At 39.5% G+C, this 11,847-nt stretch overlaps 2 protein-coding genes across 3 annotated transcripts in view; one reads left to right on the top strand and one right to left on the bottom strand.

Annotated features, from left to right (window-relative positions):
- The window catches only part of ZNF658 (zinc finger protein 658), a 28,987-nt gene that overhangs the window by 12,394 nt on the left and 4,746 nt on the right, over positions 1-11,847 (top strand). The window lies entirely within an intron of this gene.
- On the bottom strand, positions 2,042-2,400 carry LOC102478762 (phosphatidylinositol N-acetylglucosaminyltransferase subunit Y-like). Its single transcript, XM_006168971.3, has one exon. It carries the CDS (start codon positions 2,396-2,398, stop codon positions 2,165-2,167), a length of 234 nt encoding a protein of 77 aa, XP_006169033.1. The 5' UTR covers positions 2,399-2,400; the 3' UTR covers positions 2,042-2,164.

Genomic DNA, 11,847 nt, shown 5'->3' with positions numbered 1-11,847 from the left:
AGAGGAGAGAGCGGGGGGGGGGGAGAAAGTGAGAAAGCAAGCCACCAGGTCCGGGACTCGAATTGCGGTCCGCCATGTGGGAATGTCCAGTGCCTTAACCACCACACCACCTGCTGGTCCCTGGGAGAACGCCTTTTAAAAAATATTTTTAACAGCTCTATTGAAATATAATTTACATGTCATACAGTGCATCCATTTAAAGTTTACAGATGAGTGACTTTTAGTGTATTTACAAATTGTTCACTGCAATTGATTTTTTTTTTTTTTTTTTGGAGAGATTTTCACTGTAGGGCGCGTGTGCTCGCCAGACAGACAGAGAGAGACATAGAGACAGAAAGCGAGAAATCACCCCCCAGGGGGGATGGTCATGCCGCAATCCCTTCTCCTCCATTCTCCTCTTGGGATCTTGGGCACGCACGCACATGCGCCCGGCATGAGTTTTAAGCCACTGGGTCCAGGACGCGAACCGCGGTCGACTACGTGGGAGTCCAGCGACATAGCCATTACGCTAACTGCTGGTTCCCTGCAATTGATTTTCATCACCTCAGAAAGAAACTTGTATCCTGACTGTCACCTTCCTGTTCTCCCATTTTCACCAGCCCTGGTATATTCCGTCTCTGGATTTGCTTATTCTGGACATTTCATATAAATGCAATCATATAATGTAGTATTTTCTGATTTGTTTCTTTCGCTTAACATAATGTTTACACGGTTTATGTTATAGTATAAGTCAGCACTTCATCCTTCTTTTGATCAGTAGTATTCCGTTGTATTGATATATTTCATTTTGTTTGTCCATCAGTAGACATTTGGGATTCCTCCCTTTGGATGTTATGAATAGTATTGGTATAAATATTCAAGTTTCTGCATAAACATATATTTTATTTCTCTCAGGTGTATGCCTAAGAGTAGAATTCTTGGGTTATAGGGCATCTCTGGGTTTATCTGTTTGTGGAACTACCAGATTATTTTCCTAAGTGCCTGCACCATTTCCCATTCCTGATGACAGTATGTGAGCATTCCGATTTCTTCACATTCTCACCAACACTTGTTATCATTTGAATTGTTAATTCTAGTTACCCTAGTTGATGCAAAGTGGAATTTTGCTGTAGTTTTGATTTGCATTTCTGTATTAGCCCGCCAGGTTGTCTTTATGAAACACCATAGGCTGAGTGACTCAAACAGTAGAACTTTATTTTTCACAGTTCCAGAGGCTAGATGTACAAGATCAAGGGGCCAATAGGGTTGGTTTCTGGTAAGGTCTCTCTTCTTGGCTTGTTGATAGGCACCTCCATCCTGTGTGCTCACAAGGCCTGTCCCCTGGGTATATGTAGTAGGAGAGAGGGAGAGAGCATACTCTGGGGTTTCTTTCTGTTTATAAGGACACTGTTCTTATAAGTCTCCTAAGTTTAATGCCTTGCCCTTATTCCCATATTTAAACTTAATTACATTGTTAAAGACCTTGTTTTCAAAAAAGCACTGGAGATCAGAGCTTCAGCATATGAATTTGGGGGAACACATTTCAGTCCAAAATAATATCCCTGATTGCTGTGATTGCTAATAATGTCTAGCAACGTTTTCCTTTTACATGGCTATTAGTCTTTATACTAATAAATAATTTCAGCAATCTTAAAAAGTTAATTTTCTTTTTTTGATTTTTAAAATGTAATATTTTATTATTAATATAAGCATTTGATGCCAAAGAAATGAAGTTTTATAAAGTTTTATAAACTTATCATTGTTAAGTACATTAATTTCCATTTCATTGTACGGTTTTCTGTCAAGCTGGGTAAGATTCATTTCTCTACAATTCCTCCAGTACAGCTCCTTTGGAATTACTTCAGCCATCCCTAACATGTGACTTTATCAAAGACTTCGAAGCTAAACAAATGACTAACTTTTAGATAATAGTCCTTGTATAACAGTCAGGGGTTAATCTCCAACAAATGTTTCTTTGTTGTAACAGTTATAAATCAGAGCCTTCAAAAAAAAAAAAAAGGGCAGAGAAAGAATCTTCTGCAGCTTAAGTCTCCCAGACAGATACATGGCAAAATGTCTTTCCTGCAAAATAAATGGGTCTCCAGTATTCCCCTCTACTTGGGCTGTCAAAGATAGATGCCCCAAGCCTGTCACTGACATATACACCATCCTGGCTCTGGTTGAATTAATTATGCCAGAAGAGTTTAATACCCATCCAAGTCCAAAGGAGGAAGAACACATACACGGGGATGGTGACTGGCAGGAACAGGCTGTAGGAGCAGAGGCTGGCTGTGCTCGCAGCCCTGCGGCAAGTTTTCTTCCCCCAGGCCGAGTAGAACAGCCCTGCTAAAGAGACCAGTGGCCCTGCTAAAGAGACCAGTGGAATAAGAACAGTCAGCGTAGGGAGAGACAGAAACATCCTTCTCCTCCACTAATTACTCACCACCCTGTACTGAAAGGTACTTGATATTCAGGAAATTGAGCTGTTGTTGTGTGTGTAATTATGAGCTAGTGCTGCTCTGTTTCTTCTTATTTTGACGTGTTGTCCTGGCTGCCTGTGGTATCAGGTTGGGAATCCCGTGGATGGTTAGATAGGCTATTCCCAGCTCTTGATTAATCAATTCATTTGTTGTTGCTTCATATCGGAGCGGCTTCTTGGAGAGCAGGCACACCAGGAACTCAAGCAGCACGGGGTCTAAGGTGCGGGGCGACTTCTCTGTCCTCTCGCTCGGGCGCTCGCCCCCAATACGTGCTGGCGCCTGCAGACTACGTGTGTCCCCCTGCGGTGAGGCAAGCTGGCCGCAGGCTCTGCTGGGCATGGTCGGGCAGTGGGGACCATGCCTGTCCGCGCCCGTGGGGCCACGCTCCCCGCTCAAAAAAGTTACTCAATACGGTTCCTTGAAAAGAGTAAAACCCTCTTATTAAAAGTATGCCATAGTTACTAAAAGTTTTTTTCATGAAGCTGTATAAACAAACAGCAAAAGATAAAGATGAACATAATTTAAATATAACTTCCACTCACTAAATGTATAAATGATTGGATTAAATATTGGTTGACTAAAGATATCCTTAAATAAGTAACTTAGATTATAATAAAAGAGTGGTAAAGATGTTAAGTCAATAAAAATAATGATAAAAGAAGCAACTCTAACTTAAGAACTTGGGTTTAAGAAAATCTTTGAGCATATGAATGACTGTGCCGAATTATATCAATGTTCATAAAATACAGAATAGTAAATGTAATTTCATATTAGATATATTTGGATATAGATAAATTAGTGAACTGTAATAGGTAGTCTCATTTATGTTCATAAGTTAAGCATTAATCATAACAAAAATGAGGCAGGAAAATTTTAAAGTAAAATTAGAAATTAATGAACTAGAAAACAGAAGTAGTATGTTTCTTTGGATAAAAATGATAAAATGAAAGAAAATATTAATAGCTAACTCTAATAAATACAAAAGAGAGTAAGCATTACATAATAGATTCAAATGGTGATATATTTGTAAATATTTAATGTAATGCTAAATAGAATCCTATTTTGTCCCTTCTGTTCCTCAGGTTCCAAAGCACCTGAGTCTGGGTAATTTATAAGAGTAAAGTGTATTCAGCTCCTGGTGTGGAGGTCCCAGGCCAGGGCCATATCTGCTGAGGGCCTTCTGGCTGTATCAGGACATGGTGGGGGCAATAGTACATGAATCTGTGTCACTGCTCTAGACTCTTCTTGTCCCCTCTCCTGATAAACCCACCAGGAGTCAGTCAGGGGGTCTTGCCGTAATGGCCTTAAACCTACCCTCCTCCCAGTAGCCCTGCTTTTCAACACTATAATTGGATTGAGTTTTCACCCTCTTAATTCTGTCACAGGCAAATCTCAACATGTGAATTTTGAGGAGACTTTCAAACCATACAAAATCTGATTCATAAGACTGACAGTGACCAGCAGATGGTGTAATGGTTACATCACTGGACTCTATCATATAGTTGACCATGGTTCAATGCCTGGACCCAGCAACTTGAAACTCATGCTGGGCACATGTGCATGTGTTCCCAAAATCCTGAGGGGAGAATGGAGAAGGGATTGGCCATCCCCCTGGGGGGGGGTGATTTCTCGCTTTCTGTCTCTGGAGTGCATATTGCCTACAGCAGAAATCTCTCTCAAAAAACTAAGATGACTGACACAGGAGGACTTGCTCTTCTAGACATAGTGGCTTTCTGTATAGCTCTGAGTAGTTAGGTAGTATGGACTGGGGATGGGATAGTTTAATAAATTACTATTATGGAATACAAAGCGCAAGAAAAAACATGCATTCTATAGAGCAGTGGGAAATGATCTTGAGGTATCCATATAGATTAGAAGAAAAATCGGATTTACATGACTTAAAGACCTGATTATTAAAGCAAAACAGGACAGGACCAGCAGTTAGCGTAATGGCTATGTCACTGGTCTCCCACATAGTCGACCGCGGTTCGCGTCCCCGCCCCAGTGGCTTAAAACTCTTGCCGGGCTCATGTGCGTGCTTGCCCAAGATCCTGGGAGGAAAATAGAGGAGAAGGGATTGTGGCGTGGTCGTCCCTCCTGGGGGGTGATTTCTCGCTTTCTGTCTCTCTGGCGAGTGCATGTGCCCTATAGCAAAAACCTCTCCAAAAAGAAAAAAAAAAAAAAAGCAAAACAGGAAACCTGGGAGATGATATAGTAATATAGTTTCATGATTTTCCTAAGGGAAGAAGTGAGTAAGATATAGAAGATAATAACCAGAGGAAAGGAGTAAATAAATACATTCTTTCCTACTCTACCCACTAAGTATAACTAAGTGTGTATGTAAAAAATACATATATACGCAAAACAAATATAGGATTCTGAAAGGTGCAAAAAAGAACGATGATAAACAAGGGGCCTTTTCACTCAAGGAAATTCAAGGTGATTAATGCTAGCAGTGGCCTTGTGGAAAACCTTGTCTCCCACTCATGCCCAATGTTAATCTGAAGGCCTTCTCCTCCATCCCAGGGTGTCAGAAGAAATTAGTGGGGAACTTGGCAGTAGTGATATATACCTCAATACTCTTCTTGGTCTGGTTTCAGAGGAGGATATGTGTATACATTATGGGATGATCAAATAAGATTAATTAGCATATTCATCACCTCAAATATTTATCCTTGCTTTGTATTGAGAATATTTAGATTTTTAGCTATTTTTTTAAAGAATTACTTATTTTAATTTTATTTGTTATTACTATTTTTTTTTTTTAATTGACCAGAAAGAAAGAGAAAGGAAAAGTGGAAAAAGCAAGCCACTAGGTCTGGGACTTGAACCATGGTCGTCCATGTGGGAGTTCAGTACCTTAACCGCTGTGCCACCTGAGAGCTCCTCTTTTAGCTATTTCGAAATATATTTTTTATCACCTTGCTCTGTCGTAGAATATAGATGGAACTATTCTTTTTGTCTAATTATAACTGTACTAATCGACCATCATCTTTCTTCCCTTTTCCCTCCTGTGTCCTGCCTTTGGTAACCACCGTTCTTCTCACTACTTCTATGAGTTTAACTTTTTGATTTCACATGTGTTTCAGACCATTTTCTATAGCTTAATATTGGGTTGTCAGAAAAGTCATGATGAATTTTACATAGAAAAATATATTCTGACTTTTCCGACAACCCAATAATTGAAATTACATACCAGATAATTTATAAAGAATAAAAGTTTGATCTGCTGATGGTTTTGGAGGCTCAAGGTCAAGGGACCCATAAGGGCCTTCTTGTTGGTTAAGCGTCACTTTAGAGTCCTGAGATGTGGTGTAAGGTATCATATGACAGGAAGAGGAGAGCTTGCTTTTGTGTCTGGGTTCCTTTCTGTGTGTCTTTCTCCCTTTTATTAAAGCACCAGAATTTGATCATGAGGGTCTCACCCTGAGGACTGTATCGAATCTTAATCACTTTCCAGAGGCTTAGCATTTTGACACCATATTTAGAGTAGGTTTCTACCCTCTTAATACCTTCACAATTCAACCATATTTTGATACAGAAATTTTTGAGGGGCACCTTCCAACCATAGCAACATAATTGAGATCAGATGGTATTTGTCTACTTAGATTGATACATGTTAGTATAAATGACAGAATTTTCAAGTGTTTTTTTAAGGCTACGTAGTAGTCCGTTGTGTATATGTGTGCGTGTATGTGTGTGTGTTTGAGTGTGTGTGTGTATATACTACTTTTAAAAAATCCCATTTATGTATTGAGGGGCACTTAGGTTGTTTCTCTGTCTTGGCTACTATGAATAACACTTTAATGTATATGGGAGTGTAGATATCTCTGGCATATTGATTTCAATACTTTGGGTATATACCCAAAGTAGTAGGATTGCTGGGTGGTTCATATGATAATTCTGTCTTGATATTTTGAGGAACCTCCATCCTGTCTTTTAGGATGCCTATCCTAATTTACTACCAAAAGTGTGTAAGGAGTCCCTTTTCTCCATACCATCACTAATATTTATCTTTATCTCTTTGATAATAGCCAGTCAGTATCCCATTTTGATCATTGTTTTAATTCATGTTTCTCTTTTGATTAGAGATGAAGGTTTTTCTATACATGGGGAGGGGTCTTCAAAAAGTTCATTAGAAGAAAGTGTGTTATGAGAAAACTCTGCATGGATTTTAGTGTTTTTTGTTGTTGTTGTTTTGCACCAAAATCAACTCATACTTTAATTCTATTTTTCTATAAACTTTTTGGAGTCCTATATACCAGTTGTCTATTTGCATGTCTTGAGAGAGGTCTATTTATGTTTTTTGGCCATTTTGTTGCTGTTGTTGTTTATTGGTTTTTGCCATAGGGTGTGTGTGCTCACCAGGGAGAGAGAGAGAGAGAGAGAGACAGAGAGTAAGAAATCACTACCCAGGGGAGATGGCCATGCCCGAATCCCTTCTCCTCCATTTTGCCATTTGTAAATAGAGTTTTTTTATTTTGTTTTGTTGTTAAGTAGTTTGAGTTCCTTGCCTGCTGTATGATTTTAAAATATTTTCTTTTAGTTTTTTTTTTTTTTTCCTTTCATTCATGTAGAGCATGTCTACATACAAGTGAGAGCAGGAGATGAAGTGAGAGAGAGAGGGAGAGAGGGAGAAAGAGAAAGAGGAGCACTCTTCACAGGATCTGGTATTGCCAATCTCCTTCCTCCAGCTCTCCAGCTAGTCAAATCCTGGGTACTCAAGCACATTCCCTGTGCATTTCAGATAGAATGGACAATCAAACTGCAGTCACCTTGTGAGATCTAGTTTCTCTTGCACAGCATATTAATGTCTCGTCTCCCAATTTGTGGATTGTCTCTTCACATTTACTTGTCTCCTTTGCCGTGCAGAACCTTTTTAGTTTGCTGTTACCCATTTGCTTATTTTTGCTTCTACTTTCTGTGCTCTTGGAGTCATATCTAAGAAATCTATGCCCAGACCAACATGGAGTTACTCTTGTGATGTTTTCTTATAATAGTCTGAAACTATTAGATCTTGTTTAAGTCTTTCATCCATTTTGAGTTGATTCTTATATAAGGAGTGAGATGAGGATTCATTTTCATCTTTTAAATGTGGATATCCAATTATTCCAACACCATTTATCAAAGTTATTATCCTTTCTGTATTGTATATTTGAGGCACCCGTATTGAAAAACCTAATGACTACACGTGTATGTATTTAATTTTGACTCTATTGTATTTCTTTTGCCAGTGTGTCTGATTTTATGCCAGTACCAGGCTGTTCTGATTACTATAGCTTTGTTACAATATTTAAAATGTGGTGGTATGATTATCTCCAACTTTATTCTCTTTAGTCAGCATTGCTTTGCTTAGTTGTGGTCTTTTGTGGTTTCATATCAATTTGAAGATTCCATTTTTCCATTTCTGTGAAGAATCACAGCAGTTTAGATGGTGATTGCATTGGTTATGTAGATTGCCTTGATAAGATGGGATTTTAATAATATTATCTTTTTTTGAGAGAGAGAGATTTTTGCTATAGGGCATGTGTGCTGGTTGGAGAGATGAGACAGAGAGACAGAAAGTGAGCAGTCATCCCCCGGGGTAATGGCTAGTTTCTTCTCCATTCTTCTCTTGGGGTTTTGGGCACACACCTACATGTGCCTGGCATGAGTTTTAAGCCACCATGTCCAGGACTCGAACTGTGGTCGACTCCATGGGACTCCAGCAACATAACCATTATGCTGTCTGCTGGTCCCAACAATAGTCTTTCAATTCATGAATATAGAGTATCTTTCTATTACATTAATTATTTTCTGTTTACTTTGTAAATCCTTTGTACATTTCTTCCTTCCTTCCTTTCTCTGTAGTTTGATTTCTTTCAGTAATGGTGTACTTTGACTCTTTTTATCTATTTATACACCAAAATAAAGTCATACTTTATTTCCATTTTTCCACAAACTTTTTGAAGTACCCGTGTATGTCTATTACAGACTTTATTTGTTGTGGTTATCTGGAAAGTTATATAAAACATTTTACGTTTACAATAGTATATTTTAAGTTAATGACACAGGCTCAGTGTGTTTCTCAAGCCACTAGGTTCAGAACTCAAACTGCCTGGCCAGCATGTGGGATCCAGCTGCCTTAACCACCATGCCATCGACTAGCCCGGCAATTTAATTTTTATCACATACAAATTTTATTTTTTTCTCTTCCTCTGCTTTATATGTCTGATGTCACATTTTACTTTTCTTGTAATTTGTAACCCTTAACAACTTATTGAGGTTTTAGTTATTTTTAATAGTTTTGACTTTTAAGCTTTATTCTAGAGATATAATTGATTTACACATTGCTGTTACAACATTAGAGGGTTTTGAATTTGACAATGTACTTTCTTTTATATTGTCTTATACCTTCATTTGTATTCATGTTACTAATGGGGTCCTCTTACTTCATCTTACAAGGGAATCCTTTATCCTTTCTTTTAAGGCAGATATAGTGGTGATAAACTGTCAGCTTTGGCTTTTTCGAGAAATTCTTTATTACCCCGTCATTGTTGAAAGACAGGGTGCTGGATATAGTATTCTTCACTGGCAGTTTTTTCCTTCAGAAATTTGAATATGTATTCCTATACCCTTCTGCAAAGTTTCTGGTAGTCTTATGGAGGTTCTTTAGATGTAACGATTTGCTTTTTTCATGCTGCCTTCAACACTCTGTCTTAAATTTCTGATACTTTGATTACAAGGTGTCTTGATGTGAATCTCTTCGGATTCATCTCACATGCTGTCATTTAGGTTTCTTGGGTCTGGCTTTCTGTTTCTTTCCCCAGGTTAGAGACATTTTCTGCCGTTTCTTTGAATATGTTTTCTGTCCTTTTCACTCTTTTTTTCCTCTGGAACTCAGAAGCCAACACAGAGCCAAGGAATATGAAAAACAAAACAAAACAAAAAAAGAAACCAACTGCATAAGTTCTCCTTGTCCTATAAGTCAACCTATTTTACTCTTTTTCTTTTTTTTTTTAATTGCCAGAGGGCATGTGCACTCCCCAGAGAAATAGAAAGGGAGAGGGAGAAAGCACTCTTTAATGAGACATGGTTATGCCACAGTTCCTTCCTCTCCCTTTCTCTGTCTTGTCAGGATTTAGGGCATATACACACACTTGTCCAGCATGTTGTTCAAAATGCCAGAACCAGGATTCAAACCGTGGTCAGCTGTGTGGGATCCTGTAGCCACTAGGCTATGGGGCTGACCCTGTTTCACTCTTTTTTCTATCCTCAGATTGGATGATTTCCATTGACCTGTCTTCAGGGTCACTAATCTGCTTTGATCTAGTCTCTTTTGAACCCCTCTGTTGAATTTTTCAGTTCAGATTTAGTATTGTCCAGGTCTATGATTTCTGTTTAGTACTTTATATTCTTTGGTACAGTTCTGAGTTCGTTCTTGCATTGCTCTTTTGACCATGGTAAATATCTTTATGATCTTTTTAAAATTCACATATCTCTACTTCACTCAGGTCAGTTTCTGGAGCCTTATTGTGTTCTTTTATCTAGAATATATTTCCCCTTTTTTTTTTTTTTTTATATTCCTTGACTCTATGTTGACTTCTGAGCATTAGGTAATACTGTTGCTTCTTACAGCCTTGTGAGACTGGCATCATACAGAAGAATGTTACCAATCTGCCCAGCTAGAGCTTTTACAGACTGCTGTCTTGGTTTTGGTACCTCCTTCACCCCTTCCACTGGAGGTTGGCGTGTACCACATCCTGTCAGTACCCTATGGCCAGTAGTCTAGTAGGATCTAGACTCTGGATGTAGCTGGAAAGGCTGGGATATTTGGTATGTGCTCCAGTTTCTTTCATTCTCAAAATACAGCTGAAAACATGTATTTGTCTCCCACTGTCTGCAGTCAGTCAGGGAGAGGAGCTGTGGCAAATGCTTGTGCTCATTCTCAGGCTGCATCTGTTCTAGTGCAGAGAACTGCTGGAGGTTGGCCCATTGTACATCCACTTCTCTGTTTTCTGATGTCTAGAGATACTAAGAATGTAAAACCTCATCAACTCCCAGACCAGGTCATAAGGAAACAGGCCTCTGGGGTGGGAGCTGTAGAAGTTGTAGAACTTGATGAGTGGCCTTAGTCCTTTGAGGAAAGTATGCGTGGGCCAGGATTTGTTAAAGGTAAATTGAAGAGAAGGCTCCTGAAATACTGAGCCCTGGGCTCTAACTGCCAAGGGTGTTGTTTACTTGCTCCATCAAGTCCCTGATGCCAGTTCATTGGAAACCAGATCATCAAGTAGTCATCGGAAGTGTGCCCAAGACCTTTCAGAGAGAAAATGAGATCTGTACATTTCTGTTCCTTTTCTGCACTGCTCCAAGGGATATGGCCCCTGGAAATGTCTGTACACCCACTTAAGACCACCTGTTTGTTCCATGATTTAGGGAGATGGACACATGCCTAGTCCTTTCTGTCCCCAGAGGTGAGAGGTTTAGGATGGAATCCTTCAAGAGGTAGTTATTAATATAAAAAGTCAAGGAGCATTATGTGTGGTGTGGAATAAACTCCTGGAGGAAAACAGGGATCTGCATTTTTAAAGCTTCTCTGCATTGTTCCTGGGAGATAAAGCCCCTGGAAGAGCTTTTGCACCTATACTAAGCACAGGTTTTTCTGTGGTCTAGATAGATTTGCACCTACTTAGCGGTAGGAGGTCTAGACTGAAGTCACTTGGTTAGAAACCTTTAAGTTATAGTGCTCAGTATATGTGCAAACTTCTTGCAGGAGGGACTAATAGACCTAGAATTACCACTGGGGTAAGCAGGGGAAAGAGGAACAGGAAGCACCAATCTGTTTCTCAAGCTACTGGAGGGCTAACACTTTTATCTGTCCCTTTACTTCCCTGATTTAAGTTAGTTAGATGCCAGGCCCCCAAGAACCCCCTTGTAGAGTGTGTCATAAACCTGTCCAAGAGGAAACAAGAAGCTGTGCTTTCTAAGTCCCTTCTTTGCACTGCTTCTGGGAGAGGAAGCCCTTAGAATCACTCATGTGCCCACAGAAAACTGCCACTTTTCTACTTTTCCTGTGGTCTAGAGAGACACACTTATGCCAGTCAATCCCTTCTCCTTCCAGAATTGAACTGTGGAGAATTTTGGAGTTAGTGTGCCCTAAGTAAGGTCCACATGCTCTTCTCCTCAGGGAGAAGGTGGGTATTGGGGATTCCTTTCCCATACTTAGGGCACAGTGCCTGGGGTGAGACCCATGGTGGAGTATGACTCAGCTTTTCCTAGCCATTTATTACAGATATTTTCTCTGTTGCTAGGTTGGTAAGAGTAGCTCAACTGGCCTATGACTTTCTAAGGAGGAACTGATACATGGACAATTGTTTATTACGTGTGCTAAGGAGTCAGGAGTTTCCTG

This window comes from Tupaia chinensis, unplaced genomic scaffold (genome assembly GCF_000334495.1).
Source record: "Tupaia chinensis unplaced genomic scaffold, TupChi_1.0 Scaffold146604_1, whole genome shotgun sequence".
NCBI lineage: Eukaryota > Metazoa > Chordata > Mammalia > Scandentia > Tupaiidae > Tupaia > Tupaia belangeri.
Note: the sequence above shows the minus strand (reverse complement) of the source record. Positions and strands in the feature narration are given on the sequence as shown.